At 42.3% G+C, this 17020-nt stretch overlaps 1 protein-coding gene, 1 long non-coding RNA gene and 1 pseudogene across 2 annotated transcripts; 1 reads left to right on the plus strand and 2 right to left on the minus strand.

Moving 5' to 3' along the window:
• Positions 1–296: 296 nt before the first annotated feature.
• LOC134347649 (uncharacterized) lies at positions 297–4251 on the minus strand. Its single transcript, XR_010018221.1, has 5 exons — positions 4235–4251; positions 2853–2897; positions 2203–2247; positions 596–640; positions 297–473 (listed from the first exon to the last, which is right to left on the minus strand). It is a non-coding gene; the product is annotated as an uncharacterized LOC134347649 (long non-coding RNA).
• A 97-nt stretch (positions 4252–4348) lies between these two features.
• Positions 4349–5833, minus strand: LOC134348763 (secreted phosphoprotein 24-like). The gene is made up of 4 exons (XM_063052565.1): positions 5782–5833; positions 5536–5639; positions 4747–4875; positions 4349–4525 (listed from the first exon to the last, which is right to left on the minus strand). Exons 1-4 carry the CDS (start codon positions 5831–5833, stop codon positions 4349–4351), a joined length of 462 nt encoding a protein of 153 aa, XP_062908635.1.
• Positions 5834–14124: 8291 nt separating this feature from the next.
• Positions 14125–17020, plus strand: LOC134347650 (uncharacterized; annotated as a pseudogene).

A 17020-nucleotide genomic window follows, 5' to 3' on the forward strand; every position in this document is an offset into this window, starting at 1 on the left:
CAAAGCAGCTGGCATCACATCAGACGGTCCCAGCAGACAAAGTGGCTGCACCAGCAGATGGCCCCACATCAGGAGGTCCTACCAGACAAAGGAGATACACTATCACCAAGGGACAAGTGAACATCAGCATAATAACTGGATGAACTCCCGTAGGTCAATGACAACCAAAACAACTTCCAGAAGCTGTTCTGTGAATATACCATACAGTATTTATTACTTTATTTTGATCCACAATATATTAAACAATAATATACAACAAAAGACAGAACACTTACAAACAATCAAATCTCCCATTTACAACAAAATTTACAGTCAGGAGCTCCAGGCCCCTCAGTCTTGGACATGAGTGAGTACAGTACAATTGTTAACATCTGGTAGATTCTGAATGAGGTCTTCTTGTGTTCACATTGAATTCAGACTCTGTGGAGTTTCATTCATGGTCAGTGCAGGGCTCTAGAGTCCTCATTTTGTTCCTGGAATGGAAAGATGAACAGATTTGTAATTTTCAGCTCAACTGAGCTCACTCTAACATCAATGTTCTGTCATTAATTTTAATGATGATCACATCAGACACAAAGCTTTAGTTTATACTTACGTTTGAAGGCTCCTCCAGTGATATTTCTGTTGACTTGCTTTTCATCTGTTTTACGAGAAGAAATTTTGCATTTTAGAACGTTTCCAGATGCACAGTTTAATGAGATTTAGTTTCTAAATTATTAAGTAGAACCACTTTAAAATCAGAATTGCACAGCACTGAGAGATTCATATCATACAATCAGTCTGAATTTCAGCAAAATATTAACATAATAAGACTCTAAGATAGTTTATTACAAAGGACGTCATCATCTTGGAGAAGGTGCCAACAAAAATTGTAAGTGTATTACTTGTACTGCAGGGGTTGTGTTATAAGGAGAGGCTGTGTAGGTGAGGTGTTGTTTCCATGGAGTGCAAGAAAGTAGGGGAAGACATAAAAGAGGTTTACAAAATTATGAGGTGAATAGATAAGGCAAATAGCCATATTTTCCACAGGGGAAGTCTAAAATTAGAGAGTATAATTTTAAATTGAAAGGGGAAAGATTCAGAAGTGATCTGAGGGGCAACTTTTTCAAGCAGAGATGGTGGGTTTATGGAATGAACTGCCAGTCAAATTGGTGGAGTTGGGTACATATATGACATTTAAAATGCATTTGGATGATTCCATGAATAGGAACATTTTTAAGAGATGTAGGCAAAATGGGATTACATTACGTAAGCAACTTGGTCAGCACAGATGAATTGGTTGAGAGGACCTGTTTCTGCATTGTACAACTCTATGACTCTATTAATCTAAGACAGATGATTTATTCCTTCAGTGGGTCATGATGTGCTGACATCGGTTCTTTACGATTGTTATAGCTGGAGGTGGTAATAGGGATAAGCTCCCTCTACCTATTAAATGCCACCAATGGTGTGTATCTCAAATAGTTCTGGCAACCAAGTCAAGATCCTGGCCTTCATGCGTGCCTTAGCTACTAAGCCTGGTTGAACAGTTTCTACTGACGGGAGAAAGTGCGAAGGTGGTTTACTGGTGCCTTGAAATAAGTCCTTTGGGCAGATGGGGCACCTCAGCCATGCTTTCCTTCTTGGAGAAGGAAATCTCTGATCTCAACCTCCGCTGCTTTGTGGTTATAGCGGCTCACATGATAGGGTGCGGGAATAAACCACAAGGAAAACTTTGGAGCAGCAGTCCCTAAGGAAATCCTATATTGATTTCAAAGCTGACTGGCAACTCCTCTGACACCAGTGGTGCCAATCTGTAACAGTCTCTGCCGTCCTTTTGATTCATCAACTGCGTGAGGAGGATGAGCAACAGTTTGCTCTCCATATCATTCTGCCCTGCCTTGTGCACTGGCTTGCTTAACAAATGCAATGGATTCTCCTTTCATGAAAACACTAGTTATGTCTTCCCACAAACCAGGATTGACCCCAGGTGAGAGTGCCCTTTCAAATTCTATTTCAAACTAAAGTGAAGAACAAACTCACACTCAGGGTGAAGTTGGTCATCCTCAGGAAATGAATAGAGAATACTTTAGAGAATTTGTGCATTAATGTGCTATCCTCTCCCTGCTCTAGGTAGTCATTTAATCATGTTTGCCCAACTATGGTTTCACCATGTATTATGATTGAAAATCAATAGATAAAAATTCCATTGATTAGACTTACATTGGAAGACTCCTCATTTGATGTCTCTTTTGATTTGCTCTCTACCTACATGAAAAGAATCAAAATTTATATGCTTAGCATGTTAATCAATGAAAATTTGTCAAGTAACCTTTGAACAAAACCTTTAATGATTTAATTACATGTAAACCTACATTTATCATGATTTGTGCTTCAGTATTGCAGTGGAGAAGTGTTCCTCAGAACAATTACATTCTGTACAATGATCAACATCGCCTGGATAATGTGAGGTGTGGGGGTTAGTATATTATTTGGGTAACAATATCACTCACACTCAATTAATTGGCATTGGATATATTGAAGCTGCTCTGCACCAACTCTTGGTCTCTGTAATTGGTGATTGTTACAGACATCACCCTCATGTCTAGTACCCAATCTTCTTGATATCCAGCTCACTTTATCCTTGAGGGAAAGCAAACTCATTCTCTGTATTGGAACCCCTCAGTCAAACTTCCCCATAGGAATCAAACATCACAATACCTTTCCCAATGCACCAACGTATCTTATATCTTATTCTCTAAATGGCCCACTCTCTTTCTATTCTGACATAGTTGAATCTAAGATGTTTAACATATTTACATAGCGTCAAGGTCAAAAAGATCATCTGATTTTTTTTTTCCATTTATACTTACATCAGCTGAATCCTCAAGAGATGTCTCATTTGATTTGCCTTTTTCCTGTATGGAAATAATATTTATATGTTTACCACAGGACACTGATGAATTTTGAAAATACATGAACTGAAAAATTCCTGCTTGGACAAGTATTAAATATTGAATTATCATGGAGTTTTTGTTCTCTCTGGGCATTTCAGCAACAAATGCAGCAGGCCATTGGGAAGGCATATTGACTTTATTGCAGGAGGATTTGAAAAGAGGGATACTAAAATTGTAGTGATCCCTGTATTGTGTAGTTTTGGTCTGCTCTCTGAAAATGGATCTGCATGAGGTAGTGGATACAGCAATGGTATATTTTCCTGGAAAGATGCATATGCCACATAAGAAGAGGATGAATTGTGTTGGATAATTTGGATAATCATTACAGGTTAAAACAATGAGGGGTTATTGCCTGACCATGAGCAAAATTATGAGAGGGTTTGATTGGTAATGTAGGTATGTTTCTGCCAGTCGAAGCATTGAGAGCTTGGCTCATGTCTCAAACTAGGTGCTTGTCCAATGAGGAATGAGGTGAAACTCAAATGGTGAATCTTTGAAATTCACTGTCCCCAGAGAGCTGTGAAGGCTCAATCATGAGTTCATTCAAAACAGGGATTGGTGGATTGTTGGATATTAAGGGAAACAAGACTTACAGTTTTACTATAGAAAAATGGTTTGAGGTGGGATCTAGCGAATATTCAATATTCTCTGTCTTCTCACCCCCACTGTCTGGAACAGGCCAAGAATGAATTAAGATTCTCATACTCTATTCTGACAGATCAATCTAGGTTTCACATCTTATTGAGAAATTGAAGATACCAGAAAACATTCCCAGCAATTAACAGACCAGAATACTGAATTACGAATGAAGAGCTATTAATCATGACATTTCGGAATGATGTTCCCATTACTTAGCATTAGATTGCAGGGGCTTCAATAAAAAGACTACCCCCAATACTACATTGATATTCAAAAAAAGTGCTTGGCTACAGTAAACACCTGGAGCAGAGTGAATAGATGTTCCTACAATAGATGGCACAGGCACCATGCCATCTGCTTTATTGAATCCATGGAAGGAATGGTACTTCGTGAATCTCAGTGATGAGAGTTTGTCAGACACTTCTCCTGTAGTCCTGTTCTGCTGATGCTCAGCTCATCTTCAGCAGAGAACAAACTCATCATGCACTGAAATCTAATATTAGAATCCCCTCCTTACACATCAGACTGGGACACATGCTGTCTCATCCACTATTCCTAATGGAGAGCTTAACATTTCATTGCAAACAATTATAATCACCTCATCATGAACAATTGAGATCAACAAGATAAAATCTGATAAATTACTGATTAATACTCACATTTGAGGTTTCCTCAGGCGATGTTTCTTTTGATTTGCTTTGTCCCTGTAAGATAAAGATATTTATTTTTAGATCTTCAGCATACATAAACAATGAAATGTTCGGTAAAGGATCTTATGCTAGAAATTCCATTGTCCTGAATTGTATGAATGCAGTTACCTCAATACTGTTTTCACTTGTTTCTGTTGAGTCACTCTCGCTGTCAACTGTCGACAGACCGTCACACTCCACTTCGACATCAGCTACCTTATCAGCAAGAAATTCCACATGGCTTTTGCAAAACCCTTTCTCCTGTTGGAATGAAGCATAATGCATGGAAATCATTCCTTATTGCAAGCAAGACACAAAACCAACATGATTATGATCTAACTCAACCAATGTGACCTAGCCTTTGCTTTGATATAACTGCATATGTATGGTCATTTACATGAAAAAGGTTGTAATTAAAGCCCGTGTTTTGATGCTACGACACACACGGACTTGCATGATCTAAGATATAACTCTGGACTCACCGCAATGTTTTTAGGGCGGAAGAAACAGCTGGGATCATCAAATTCCTGTCCAGAATTCTTGGAGCAGATAGTTTCTTTCACGGAGAATGTTAAATCTACATTGTACGACAGTTTACCTGTACGATATGTCTGAAGAAAGGAAACAAGATTATTGGTGAACTATTATGTCTGGTGTTCTTACAGTGATTGATAAAACTTAGAGTTACACAGGGCTTTATTTCCAGCAGATGATAACATGGATAGTGTCTGAGCAATCAACCAAAATGGACAATGCATTTAATTTTCCCAATGATAAGATTACCATTTAAACCATCATGAATAGGGATACATAGCTGCATAGTTTTCAGGAACGCTTAATTATTGGAGGTAATTAGTAAACAAAATTGGGAAAGCATTCAAATCAAAGACTGGTTGAACTTCCAAACTTATTTCCAAAGCTTTGGTCTAATCAAAGTACCACAACTGAAATACTGATGGAGAGTTAAATAGCAGACCACTCTGTACATAATATAATAGTTAGCTCCTGTCGAACACTTAAGACTTCATCTTATCTTAAAATATATCTCTTACTTAGAATTATGCAGTTTGAGGCCACTCAGCCCTTCAGGCCTATACTGGCTCCCAACAAACCAATCCAACCAATCCCATTCCCCCTTCGTCAAATCCCCATGATGTAGCAACTTATTTTCACTATCACAAACATATCTCTCCGTTAATTTGTTTTTTGCTGTTAAACTACTCAGACTTATCCATAGTTTGTGAAACACAATCAGCCAAAGGCACACTTACATTTGTCACGCCTCTCCTGGTGATACCACAGAGGTTGGTGATCTCCGTGATTTCATTCAGCTTTATAACTGAAGCTCTCAGAGCTTCCTTGGTGCTTGGCACTCCTGCAGAAAGAGAGGGAAAGTCATACAAGGCATCCCAACAAAACTCTGTGAATTCTTCTCACACCTGGGTGAAATATCGCTGACTGAAGCTCAGTACCAACAACTTTCTGCTCTCTGATTTTCCGCTCTCCCCAGTACTTACCTGAGCAGTAGAGGATCTGCACTGCAAAGATGGAAAGCAGGAACGTTTTCATTCTGCCTTGTGTGGAATCAGTCAAATGACTTCTCAGAGTGAAGGAAATGCTTCTCTCTCTCTCGATCTGCCTTCACCAGGCTGCCTTCAGTCTTTATATCCTGCAGCTCCACCACATTCAAGCACTGGCTCGTGTTTGTATAGCTTGCTGACCGTGGGCACCAAAAGCAGATGAAAGGTGGGTCCAATTATGGGCAAGCTTCCTCCTAGTATCATCATCATGTTTAGGTTTGGTGGGAAATTGGGTGAGATCGTGTTTCATTTCTCGGAATATGAAAAAATAAATTTACAGAGAAGAAGAAACAGTCATCACAAACTTGTACAAGGTCACCATGCAGTTAAACTAAATTCCGTGATGATTTAACTCCAATGCACATCCAATGTTCAAGGAATGTGCTAGAATTACCAGCACACTGCTGAAAGATAGGTGAAAAATCCGAGGTATGTTTAGAGAAATCTTCTATTTTTTTATTTTCTATCTACGTTTCTATATAATACTGATGACATTATTAGAGGTAAAGAGGCTTTGTGCGTAGTTGGGAGAAGTTGTGCAATGACTGTTGCAGGAATATCACCAGTCAGAGTTAGTATCTTCAAACTGAGTGTACAATTGAGAAGTAATTGACTATGGACAGGGGAATTTCAACACAAATCACAGTATTAATGGCAGGATTCTTAGGAGTGTGGAGGAACAGAGGAATCTTGGATCCATGCCCATTGATTACCTCAAAGTTGCAGCAAAAGTTGACAAAGTTGTTAAGAAGGCGTTTGGTGTGTTGGCCTTCATCAGCTGGTGAACTGAGGTCAAGTGCCATGAGGTAATGTTGTAGCTCTAAAAACCCTGGTCAGATCACACTTCAAATATTGTTTTCAGTTCTGGTTGTCACAATATGGATTCAAATACATTTCAAATAGATTTAAGTTAATTTCACATGTGTGCATCGAAACGTCCAACACACCTGAGGCTCTGCTGGGAGCATCCCCCAAGTTCCTCCACACATTCCAGCGTCAGTTTAGCAGGCCGCAATACTCAGCAGAACAATACAGAATACAACAAGCAACAAACCACAACAGCAAAAACAAGCCCTGTTCCTCACTCCCACCCAGGCACGTGTACAATCCTTTAAACCCTGTACAAGCACTGGGCTTTGACCTCCCCAGCAGAGGTTCACAGACTGTCAGGGATCGGTGCTGGGTCTTTTGTTCTTTATCATCTCTATCAATGGTCTGGATGAAAATGTTGTTAACTGGATCACCAAATTTGCAGATGACAAGAAGATTGGGAGTGTAGTGACAGCAAAGAAGACTATCAAAGAAAACTACTGCAAAGATACAGGCACTTTGTCCCATCTAGTCCATGCTGAATCATTCAATTTATTTTGTTCCATCACCCTGACCATAGCCCTGCAAACCCCTCACATCCATGTACCTATCCAAACCTCTCTTAAATGCTGAAATCGAAATCATATCCACCACTTGTTGCACTCCTTCCAGTGGAATCTGGAACAGCTGAAGGAAAATGGGCTGGAAAATGTCAGGTGGAATTCAATGCACACAAATGTAACATTTTGCACTTTGGAAGGATCTTACACAGTGAGCAGTAGGGCACTGAGGAATGCAGTAGAACAAAGTGATCTGGGAATACAGGTCCATAATTCATTGAATGTGGTGTCACAGGTGGATGGGCTTGGAAAGAAAGTTTTTGGCATGTTAGCCTTCATAGATCAAAGTATTATGTACAGGAGTTGGGATGTTATGTTGAAGTTGTTTAAGACATTGTTGAGGCCTAATTTGAAGTATTGTGTGCACTTACTACAGGAAAGATGGAAGTATAATTGAAAGAGTACAGATAAAATTTACAAGGATGTTGCTGGTACTGAAGAACTTGAGATATGACGAATGAATTAATAAATTAGAATAGATAGAGTTGTACAAAATTATGAGGGGTATCGATGGGGTAAATTCAAGCAGGCTTTTTCCGGTGAGGTTGGTGAGACTACAGCCAGAGAGTATGGGTTAAAGATAAAAGGTGAAATGTTGAAAGGTTTTATGAGGTGAACATTCTTCACTCAGAGGGTGTTCGTAGAAGAAGCAATGGATGTGATTTCGATTTCAGCGTTTAAGACAAGTTTGGATTGGTACATGGATGTGAGGAGTTGGAGGGTGGTGGAGCAAAGCAGATTAGATGGTTCAGCATGGACTAGAGGGGCCAAAAGACCTGTTTTCTGTGCAGTATGACTCTATGTATCTTTTACTATAACATGAGTGGGGGAGGTTCACGTTCACTTCCTGTAAGTCCGACATCCATCATCCAATATGCGACCACGGATTTCCCTCATCTGCGTCATAGTTCCTTGAATCTGGAACGGAGACTCAGACTCTGGCCTGACCTCTAATATTCTAACATTTCTGATCCTAAACCCTAACCTGACTCCCTAACTGCACTTTCCATCTTCAAAGCCATCATTAGAAACCAAAAAAAGCTATTAAACAATTAAAAAACAACTAAAACTGAGTTGTTACTTAACAGAGGTTGCAGTTCAGAGCCACTTTGGAAAGTATAGGGGTGATGTAGAAGCTTTAGAGAGGGTGCAGAGGAGATTTATTTGGACGCTGCCTGGTTTGAAGAGCTTCTCTTCCAAAGATAGGTTGAGCAAGCTAGGACTGTTCTCCTTGGATTGAAGGAGGCTCAGGCATGAAGTGATAGAGAGAAACAAGATAAGGGGTACAGATCGAGCGGGCAGCCAGATACTCTTTCCCAGGACAGAAATGGCTAATATGAGCGGAGATCAGTTTAAGGGGGTTGGAGGAAAGTATAAAGAGGATGTCAGAAGTAAGTTTTTTATCCAAAGAGTGATTTGTCCATGGAATACGCTGCCTGGGTTGGGGGTAGAGACAGTCACATCAGGGATATTTAAGAGACACTTGGAAAGGCACATGGATGATAGAAAAATAATGGATAGAAAATTAAACGGAAGGGTGAGATTGATCTTGGAGTATGTTAAAAGGTCAACACAACATTGTGGGCCATAAGGCCTGTATTGTGCTCTAATGTATTATGATCTAATTTTGAAGACACAAGGGACTGTGAATGGTAGAAATCTGGACTACCATACGAAGGTGTTGGAGGAACTCTGCAGGTCAGGCAGCATCTATGGCAGGAAATCGACAGGAAAGATTTCGGTTTAGTCTCTTTAGCTTGGCTGGAACTAAAGAGAGGAGATGGTTTGTATGAAAAAGAGAGGGAAGGGGAGCAAGATTTGAATGGGTACCACACTGTAGCCTGGTTTAATCGTTATTAGAATTATTTCTTTGGCTTTATTGCTTTTATGCTTTTTCTTTAAAGTGTACAGATCATTAAAACAGCATTGCAATAACTATTCTGATAGCTACACATGAAATGTCTCCAGCTGTCACTCCTACAAAGTGAGAAGAAAAATACCTGCAGATGCTGAAGAACTGAAATTAAAACAGAAAATATGAGAGAAAGTTAGTGGATAGAGAGAGAGAGAGAGAGAGAGAGAGAGAGAGAGAGAGAGAGAAAGAGAGAGAGAGAGGGGAGAGAGGGAGAGAGAGAGAGGGGAGAGAGAGAGAGGGAGAGGGAGGGGAGAGGGAGGGAGGGAGAGGGAGAGGGAGAGGGAGAAGGGGGGAGAGAGAGAGAGAAAGAGAGAGAGAACAAGAACTGCTCTGATCAACTGGTCAACAACCTGAAATGTCAATCGTTTCTCCACAGTTTCTCCATAACACTGCCTGACCTGGCAATTATTTCCAGCATTGCCTGATTTCACATCACCACATCACTTTCACTCTCTTGGGGACAGGTTTAAATCAATGGCCGTCACAAGCCACTCTTTATTCTTAGGAAATGATCATCTCCCATTGACTGCAATGAAGCTCTATTGACTTCCTACTAATCCTTCTCTGCACTGATGAAAATTATCTTGGAATCTCAAATTTCCTGTTTTCAGTATCTTATCATTTGTAACATGCCAGTATTTCCATTCTATCCACTTTTTGTAGTTTCAATGCCCTCTCTACCTCTCTGGCAGCTTGTTTCCTTGGTCCCAGCAGATCCCAATACAGGATGTTACAGGAGCATGTGAGACATGACCAGTTCAAGAGGTTTATTGCTGTTGAGACCATTTCTTGGCATCATTGATGTAGCACTTTACGTGGTCACCAACTGGTAGGCAACGTCAAGGGTGAAGTCTGAGTGAAGGACAGAGACCTGAAGCAACATCGTTCCACTCCATCATCTGCAAAGTTCTGACGTAAGAGCATTCAATAACACTCAACTCTGATTTGGCTTGTGGTGTGCTGGACATCTCTTAGCTCTGCCACAATTTTCCAGGCATCATTCCAGTAACACTGACATTAACTCAATCATTTTCAATGGGTTGAACTTGGAGCAAACATGTCAGTGTTTGGTTAATCTGATCTGTAAACAGAATGGTGATTACACACAGTTGTGTATTTCTGAGCAGCACTGACCGTTGAGATGATCCACAGTGCCGCGTGTGGGTGTACCAATTAACTGATGCAGGGGCAGTGTGCACACGTTGGTCACGTCCAACATGGTTTTGTGTTAAGCTCATGAACTGATGGTCTCTTTATCTACCAGCCAAGTTTGTGTGGGATAAATTCCCCATTTCACTCCCAAGAATCCAGTTTGCTGATAAATAAATTAACAAACATGCTGATAAACAGTAATCAAGGATTATGAGTAATCCAGCACATAGAAACTGAAGCATTCACACTGCAACAGGCAACAAGATGCTGCAAAGCTCCAGTGCAGTCTCTGAGACAGTGATATAAGAATATGTTATTCTGTTCCAGTCACCTATTGTCAACAATAGCAATAGTGCAGTAAACACCAAATGTGTTGATAATCCTGTGTTCATGTTTACCCCAGAGTTAATGCTCAAAGATTTGAATCACAGGTCTTTGGGGAAGTTTTGACCATGGTCATGCATTTATCTTCAATGTGTGGAGCACTTGCTCAAACCTCTTTAGGACATATGGCAAAATATTAACTATTAACTTCAGCCACCAATCTTCGGATCTGAATATGTTCTGCAGATTAAACTTAAAATGCAGATCTGGTCAATGGGCTCCAACGTGCCCATTGAAAAACAGCCAATGATGATTTAACATTCATTTGGATATCTGTAGTGTGGGTATAAAGAAGGAGGTGTGAAAGATGTATGTAATTCAAAGGAAGTATTGTAGATACATCATAAATATAGAATTGTCCTTTGATCTTTAGCATATAAAATGTCATGTAATGTTGGGACAAGCAAGCCTCTTCCTCCAAAAGGGTCTCAATATGATGCCTGCTGTGTCTCATGTTGTTGAATAAAGAGACTATTTCATATCTAGCAGCTGCCTCTACACACATTGAGTTCATATTATTGTAGCATTACTACAGAATAGTATCTGAATAAACGGAAGGGCATCTGAATAAACAGAAAGTATTTAGTGACCCAAGCATGGGTAATTCAGCCAGAGCTTTGTTTTGGACTGGGAGTTATTGACAGTGGTCATGAAAGCTGTGGTCAGGGTTCCTGGCTCCTGGGCTGTATGCCCAAATTTCATGTGGGAGGGGAAGGGGAGAGTGAAAGAAAAAAACAGTAAATTAATTAGTACAAGTAAACAGTTCAGGAAAAGAATACAAGTCAACATCTGCCTGGAAAACATGTGCCAACATTTGCGTGAAATTATCAGTCATATTTTGAACAGATCTAAGCCCTCATCTTTTCAACATAAATACTTACAAAATGCTTTAAAACTAGGAAGACTGCAATCAAGCTATATTGTGAGAAGTCCATTTATCCCCAGTTTTTACTGGGCAGTACATTTAAATTAACTCTTTTCAAGACAAAATTCATTAGTTGTGGCTGGTGTTCCATCTTCATGTTTGCTCATTGAAGCGAAGTTTCTGTCAGTAATGTAGTTGTATGAGATGCCGCAGACTCTGCTTTCAAAGGATGATGAGATCCCAAGAATAGTTTGATGATTGGCATTTGCAGAGAAAACTAAGTATGAGCAAGTTTACACTCTATGTATTATACAAGGCAGATTGGATCCAGAGAAACACCAGAACGCCATCTCTCAATTCACCGATGACACAGTTGTTGTTGGCAGGATCTCAGAGGGTGACAAAGAGGCATACAGCCATAAGACATCAGCTAGTTGAGTGGTGTTGTGACAACAACATTGCACTCAATGTCCATAAGACCAAGGAATTTATTGTGGATTTCAGGAAGAGGAAGCTGGAAGAACAGTCTTTATCGAGATGCCAGCAGTGTAAAGAGAGAGCAGCTTCTTGTTCCTGGTTGTCAGCATCTCTGAAGATCTATCCTGGGCCTAACATATTGATGCAATTATGAAGAAGGCACAACAGCAGCTATGCTTCATACAGTTTGAGGAGATTTAGCATGTCACCAATTACTCTAACAGATGTACTGTCAAAAGCATCCTGTCTGGTTGCATCACCATCTACATCTCCATCATTGGCACCAGCCTTCTCACCATCAAGGACATATTGAAAGGCAGTGCTTCAACTGGGTGGCATCTATAGGTTCATTCTCTCAGCCATCAGATTTCAGAATGAATCATTAACCCACAAACACTGCCCCACTTTTAGCTCTCTAATGATGTCAGATGAATCTTATGGCCCCCAAGGACTCATTCCTTCAAAATATCGTTATTGCAGATTTTAAGCAAAGTTAAAAAAAAAAGCTGATGGAAAAATTAAACAGCCCAAAGACTTCAACTCTGAAATCAGCAGTCCAGGATGCATGTCAACCTATCCAGTGTCTAATGTTTGTTTGCCAGAAAGAGCTACAGTCTACAAATCAGTCAATTTGAATGAATCAAGAACACTGGAAGCAGACAGATCAATTATCTATTTTCTTGCCACAAGAACAAAGGAGATGGAGGCTGCCATTTTGTGAAACAGCTTGGCATCCTCCATTTTGTGAACTGAAGTTGCTTGGCTTGATTAATATTTTAAAGTAGACACAATGATGCTCTAGGTAATCTGCTGGACTAGAGATCATTTCCAAATAAGAAGTTAGTTGTGAGGTGTCCTTTTTTATAATAAAACATACAGGTTTGCAAATGTTAGGGTCTGTGTCTGCCCTGAGTGATGTGAGCTGGTTACTTATTGAGAACAAATAACCATAAATTACCAGTTGTCACTTGTGGAAGTAGGGCAATAAATGGATGCTGGCTTGGATTGGAGCCAATAAGAAGGTGATAAATCTCAGTCAGATGACACTTAACCAATAACGCTGAAATACAATATTTGAATTGGTAAGGAATGAATAGAAAAGCAGGAGACTAGAGACAGACTACAAGAGTGAGAAACAGAGAAATGTGAGGCTGGGTAGTTAATTGAGGGAACTCTGCAAGTCTAGAGTATTTGGATTGTTTTGATTGAAGGGGATTCCTCTAGAAATACACATTGGGGAACAGGCCACAATATGGGGAGTATGCTGGTCGCAATTGTGCTGAAGAGAAAACTGCTGGTGAAGCTCTTTTTAAGATTGCTCAGGGGAAATTGTCAGATGAGGAAGTTAAAGGGTTACAGAAGCCAATAGCAGTTGCCTGTCTAATTGAGGATTTGAGAGAAGGTCGGCACAAGCAAGATATATTGAGACAGGAAAACAAAAGACTTTGCAAGGAGGTATTAAACCTTTTGGGGAAGCTTACTGATTTACAGGGACAGAGAAATATGGATTTCAGTTAGAGTGTAAAAAATTCGTTAAAAAAAAGAATAAACTGGAGAAGGAAACCAATTTAGCTAAAAAAACAAGGTTGAGGGATTAAAGAAATAGTACAATGATTTAAAGAAAGCAATGAATGTGATACAGAAGTCAGTAAATGAAAAGAAACACAGCACTGAGGACCATGCAAAGTGCTACAAAAGCCGTAGGATCATCTTGCTGCCTAGAGAGGAATAATATGTGCTTTTGGATCTGAAAGATCTGGAACGATCGCGGCTTGAAGATCCACCAAGCGAGGATGAAGTGTTTGGCGGGAGCAGGAGCAGCACAATACGCAGGTGTCCAACCTGGTGAGACGAAGGAGGGGCCAGGCCCGGAGTCACCCCATAGTGCCCGGAACCTCCAAGTGTTGCAAATTAATCCCTCGAACATGAAGTCTAACAGGAGGTGGATCAAATGGCCTGCAGCTAACATGACTTCACTGTGGAAGCAGTTTGATGAAGATGTTAACCAAATTCTGGAGGCAACGGCGAAGGGAGGGGTTGATAGGAAGCTGCAAGCCATGACAACAATTATTGTCAGTATCGCAGCTGAACAGTTTGGAGAAGAGGAGAAGGAAGGCTCCAAAACATCTTACTCAAAGAACCAAAAAGCATTGAGAATCCACAACATCAGGCAGGAGATGAAAGCGCTGAAGTCCCAATACAAGGAGGCAGGAGAAGAGGAGCGCATTGGCTTGGCCCAACTGATGTGCATACTACGAAAGAAGATCAGGGTCCTCCGCCGGGCAGAGTAGCATCGGAGGCGGCGTCGTGAAAGGGCCCGAAAATGTGCTGCCTTTATCGCCAACCCCTTCAAGTTCACCAAGGAGTTGCTGGGGGAGAAGCGCAGTGGAAAACTGGCCTGTTCGCAGGAAGACATAGACCAACATCTGAAGAAGATATATAATGATCCTGAAAGAGAGCAGGAGTTGGGAGAGTGGGACATCCTAATAGACCCACCTGAACCGGATATGCAGTTCGACATGTCAGAGCTGCAACTAAAGGAAGTCAGAGAGGTCGTCCGCAAAGCAAGGGCAAGCTCGGCTCCAGGACCAAGCAACACCTCGTACAAAGTGTACAAGAACTGCCCCAAACTCCTGCTGCATCTGTGGAAGATCCTGAGAATCTTCTGGAGAAGGGGGAAGATCCCAGAACAGTGGAGAGTGTCTGAAGGGGTGTGGGTCCCGAAGGAGGAAAATGCCACCCAGGTAGATCAGTTTCACATCACCTCCCTGCTGTGTGTCGAGGCGAAGATCTTCTTCAGTGCTGTTTCTAACCGGCTGTGCACCTACCTAGCAAAGAACACCTATATTGATACATCAGTCCAGAAGGGTGGCATTTCAGGGATGCCGGGCTGTCTGGAGCACATCGGTGTGGTGACACAGCTCATCAGGGAGGCCAGAGAGAACAAGGGCAACCTGTCAGTGTGTGGCTCGAACAGGCAAATGCATATGGCTCCATTCCGCACAAGCTGATGCAGCTCACACTGACCAAATATCACTTCCCCAGCAGAATCAGAGACCTTATCGCTGATTATTACAGCAACTTCAGGATGAGGGTCTCTTCAGGAGCAATTATATCAACCTGGCACAAGGTGGAGATCGGCATCATCACAGGGTGCACTATCTCAGTGACACTGTTCTCACTAAGTCTGCTGAACCAGAGTGCAGAGGTCCCAGAATGAATTCTGCTCAACGGCAACCACCTATCAGGGCATTCATGGATGACCTCACAGTCACCACAGAATCAGTCCCAGGCTGCCGGAGGATTCTGCAAGGGCTCGAAAATCTGGTGGAGTGGGCCCGGATGCGTTTCAAACCTGCCAAATCAAGATCGATGGTGCTGAGGAAAGGGAAGGTGGAGAACAAGTTCCAGTTCAGCATCGCAGGCACAGCCATCCCAACCATCACAGAAAAGCCAGTAAAGAGCTTAGGCAAAGTTTTTGACAGCTCTTTAAGGGACACAACATCCATTCAGGCAACCTGCACCGAGTTGGATGGCTGGTTGAAATCTGTGAACAAGTCTGGCCTACCTGGGAAGTTTAAAGCCTGGGTGTATCAGCATGGCATTCTGCCCAGAATCCTGTGGCCCCTCCTCGTCTATGCAGTTCTGATCTCGACAGTTGAAACCTTAGAGAGGAGGGTTAGCAACCACCTCAGGAGATGGCTGGGGCTGCCAAAGAGCCTGAGCAGCATCGCACTCTATGGACACCACAACATACTGCAACTGCCCTTCAAATCCTTGGAGGAAGAATTCAAGGTAACAAGAGCCAGAGAAGTGCTACAGTATAGGGACTCAAGTGACCCGAAGGTGGCTAGAGCAGGGATCCAAGTAAGTACTGGCAGGAAGTGAACGGCAGAGGAAGCTGTTCAGGAGGCAGAGGCGAGGCTGCATCACAGGAGGCTGGTGGAAGTGGTTACACGAGGCCGAGCTGGGCTAGGATCCTTTCCAACTCCCCAAATGGACACCAGAGGGAAGGAAAGGTGTCGTCTAGTTCAGGAGGAGGTGAGAGCAGTAGTGGAGGAGATGAGAGCCTGCAAGGCGTGGGAATGAAGCAACAGGGAGCTTGGACAAGATGGAAGAATGCGGTTGAGAGGAAAGTGACCTGGGCTGATCTTTGGAAAGCCGAACCACTCCGTATCCAATTTCTCATCCAGGCAGTGTACGATGTGCTTCCAAGCCCATCAAACCTGCACACATGGGGCAAGGCAGAGTCATCTGCGTGCCCACTGTGCTCCAAGCGAGGAACTCTGGAGCACATCCTCAGTGGCTGTGCAAGGGCACTTGGTGAGGGACGGTACAGGTGGAGGCATGATCAGGTCCTGAAGACCATTGCTGAAGCCGTCAGTGCAGGAGTTGAGTGGGCGAAGCGGTCCCGACCTTCCAAGCAGACCATTGCCTTTGTCAGAGCTGGGGAGCAGCCAATACCTGCCAAAAGAACATCTGCAGGCATTCTGACCTCTGCAAGGGACTGGCAGCTGTTGGTGGACCTTGAAGGGCAGCTGAAGTTCCCCAACCATATCGCAGCCACCACCCTGTGACCAGACATTGTCCTAGTGTCTGAGTCGACTAAGCAAGTGGTGTTGCTGGAGCTGACAGTCCCATGGGAAGATAGCTTGGACGAGGCCTTTGAAAGGAAGCTCTCCAAGTACTCAGGACTGATCAGCAACTGTCAGCAGGCTGGATGGAGAGCGAGGTGTCTCCCAGTGGAGGTTGGTTGTAGGGGATTCATAGCCCGTTCTTTAGTTAGAGCCTTCAGCATTTTGGGCATCGAGGGAGAGAGGAAGAGGAGAGCCATCCGCAGTACCACCGATGCGGCAGAGAGGGCCTCAAGATGGCTGTGGCTCAAAAGAGGGGAGCCATGGAGTCATAAGTAGCTAGTCACCTGGACGCAAGCTGGGGTCTGATCAGCCCCGG

The sequence above is a fragment of the Mobula hypostoma genome, chromosome 6 (assembly GCF_963921235.1).
Source record: "Mobula hypostoma chromosome 6, sMobHyp1.1, whole genome shotgun sequence".
Classification (NCBI taxonomy): domain Eukaryota; kingdom Metazoa; phylum Chordata; class Chondrichthyes; order Myliobatiformes; family Myliobatidae; genus Mobula; species Mobula hypostoma.

Bases quoted from the DNA above. Each gene is read 5' to 3' on its own strand.
- LOC134348763 (XM_063052565.1), bottom strand. From the start codon at position 5,833: ATGAAAACGTTCCTGCTTTCCATCTTTGCAGTGCAGATCCTCTACTGC. The intron at 5,640-5,781 runs GTAAGTACTGGG...CTCTTTCTGCAG, and splicing joins GCAGATCCTCTACTGCTCAG to GAGTGCCAAGCACCAAGGAA. The intron at 4,876-5,535 runs GTAAGTGTGCCT...TCCTTTCTTCAG, and splicing joins CCAGGAGAGGCGTGACAAAT to ACATATCGTACAGGTAAACT.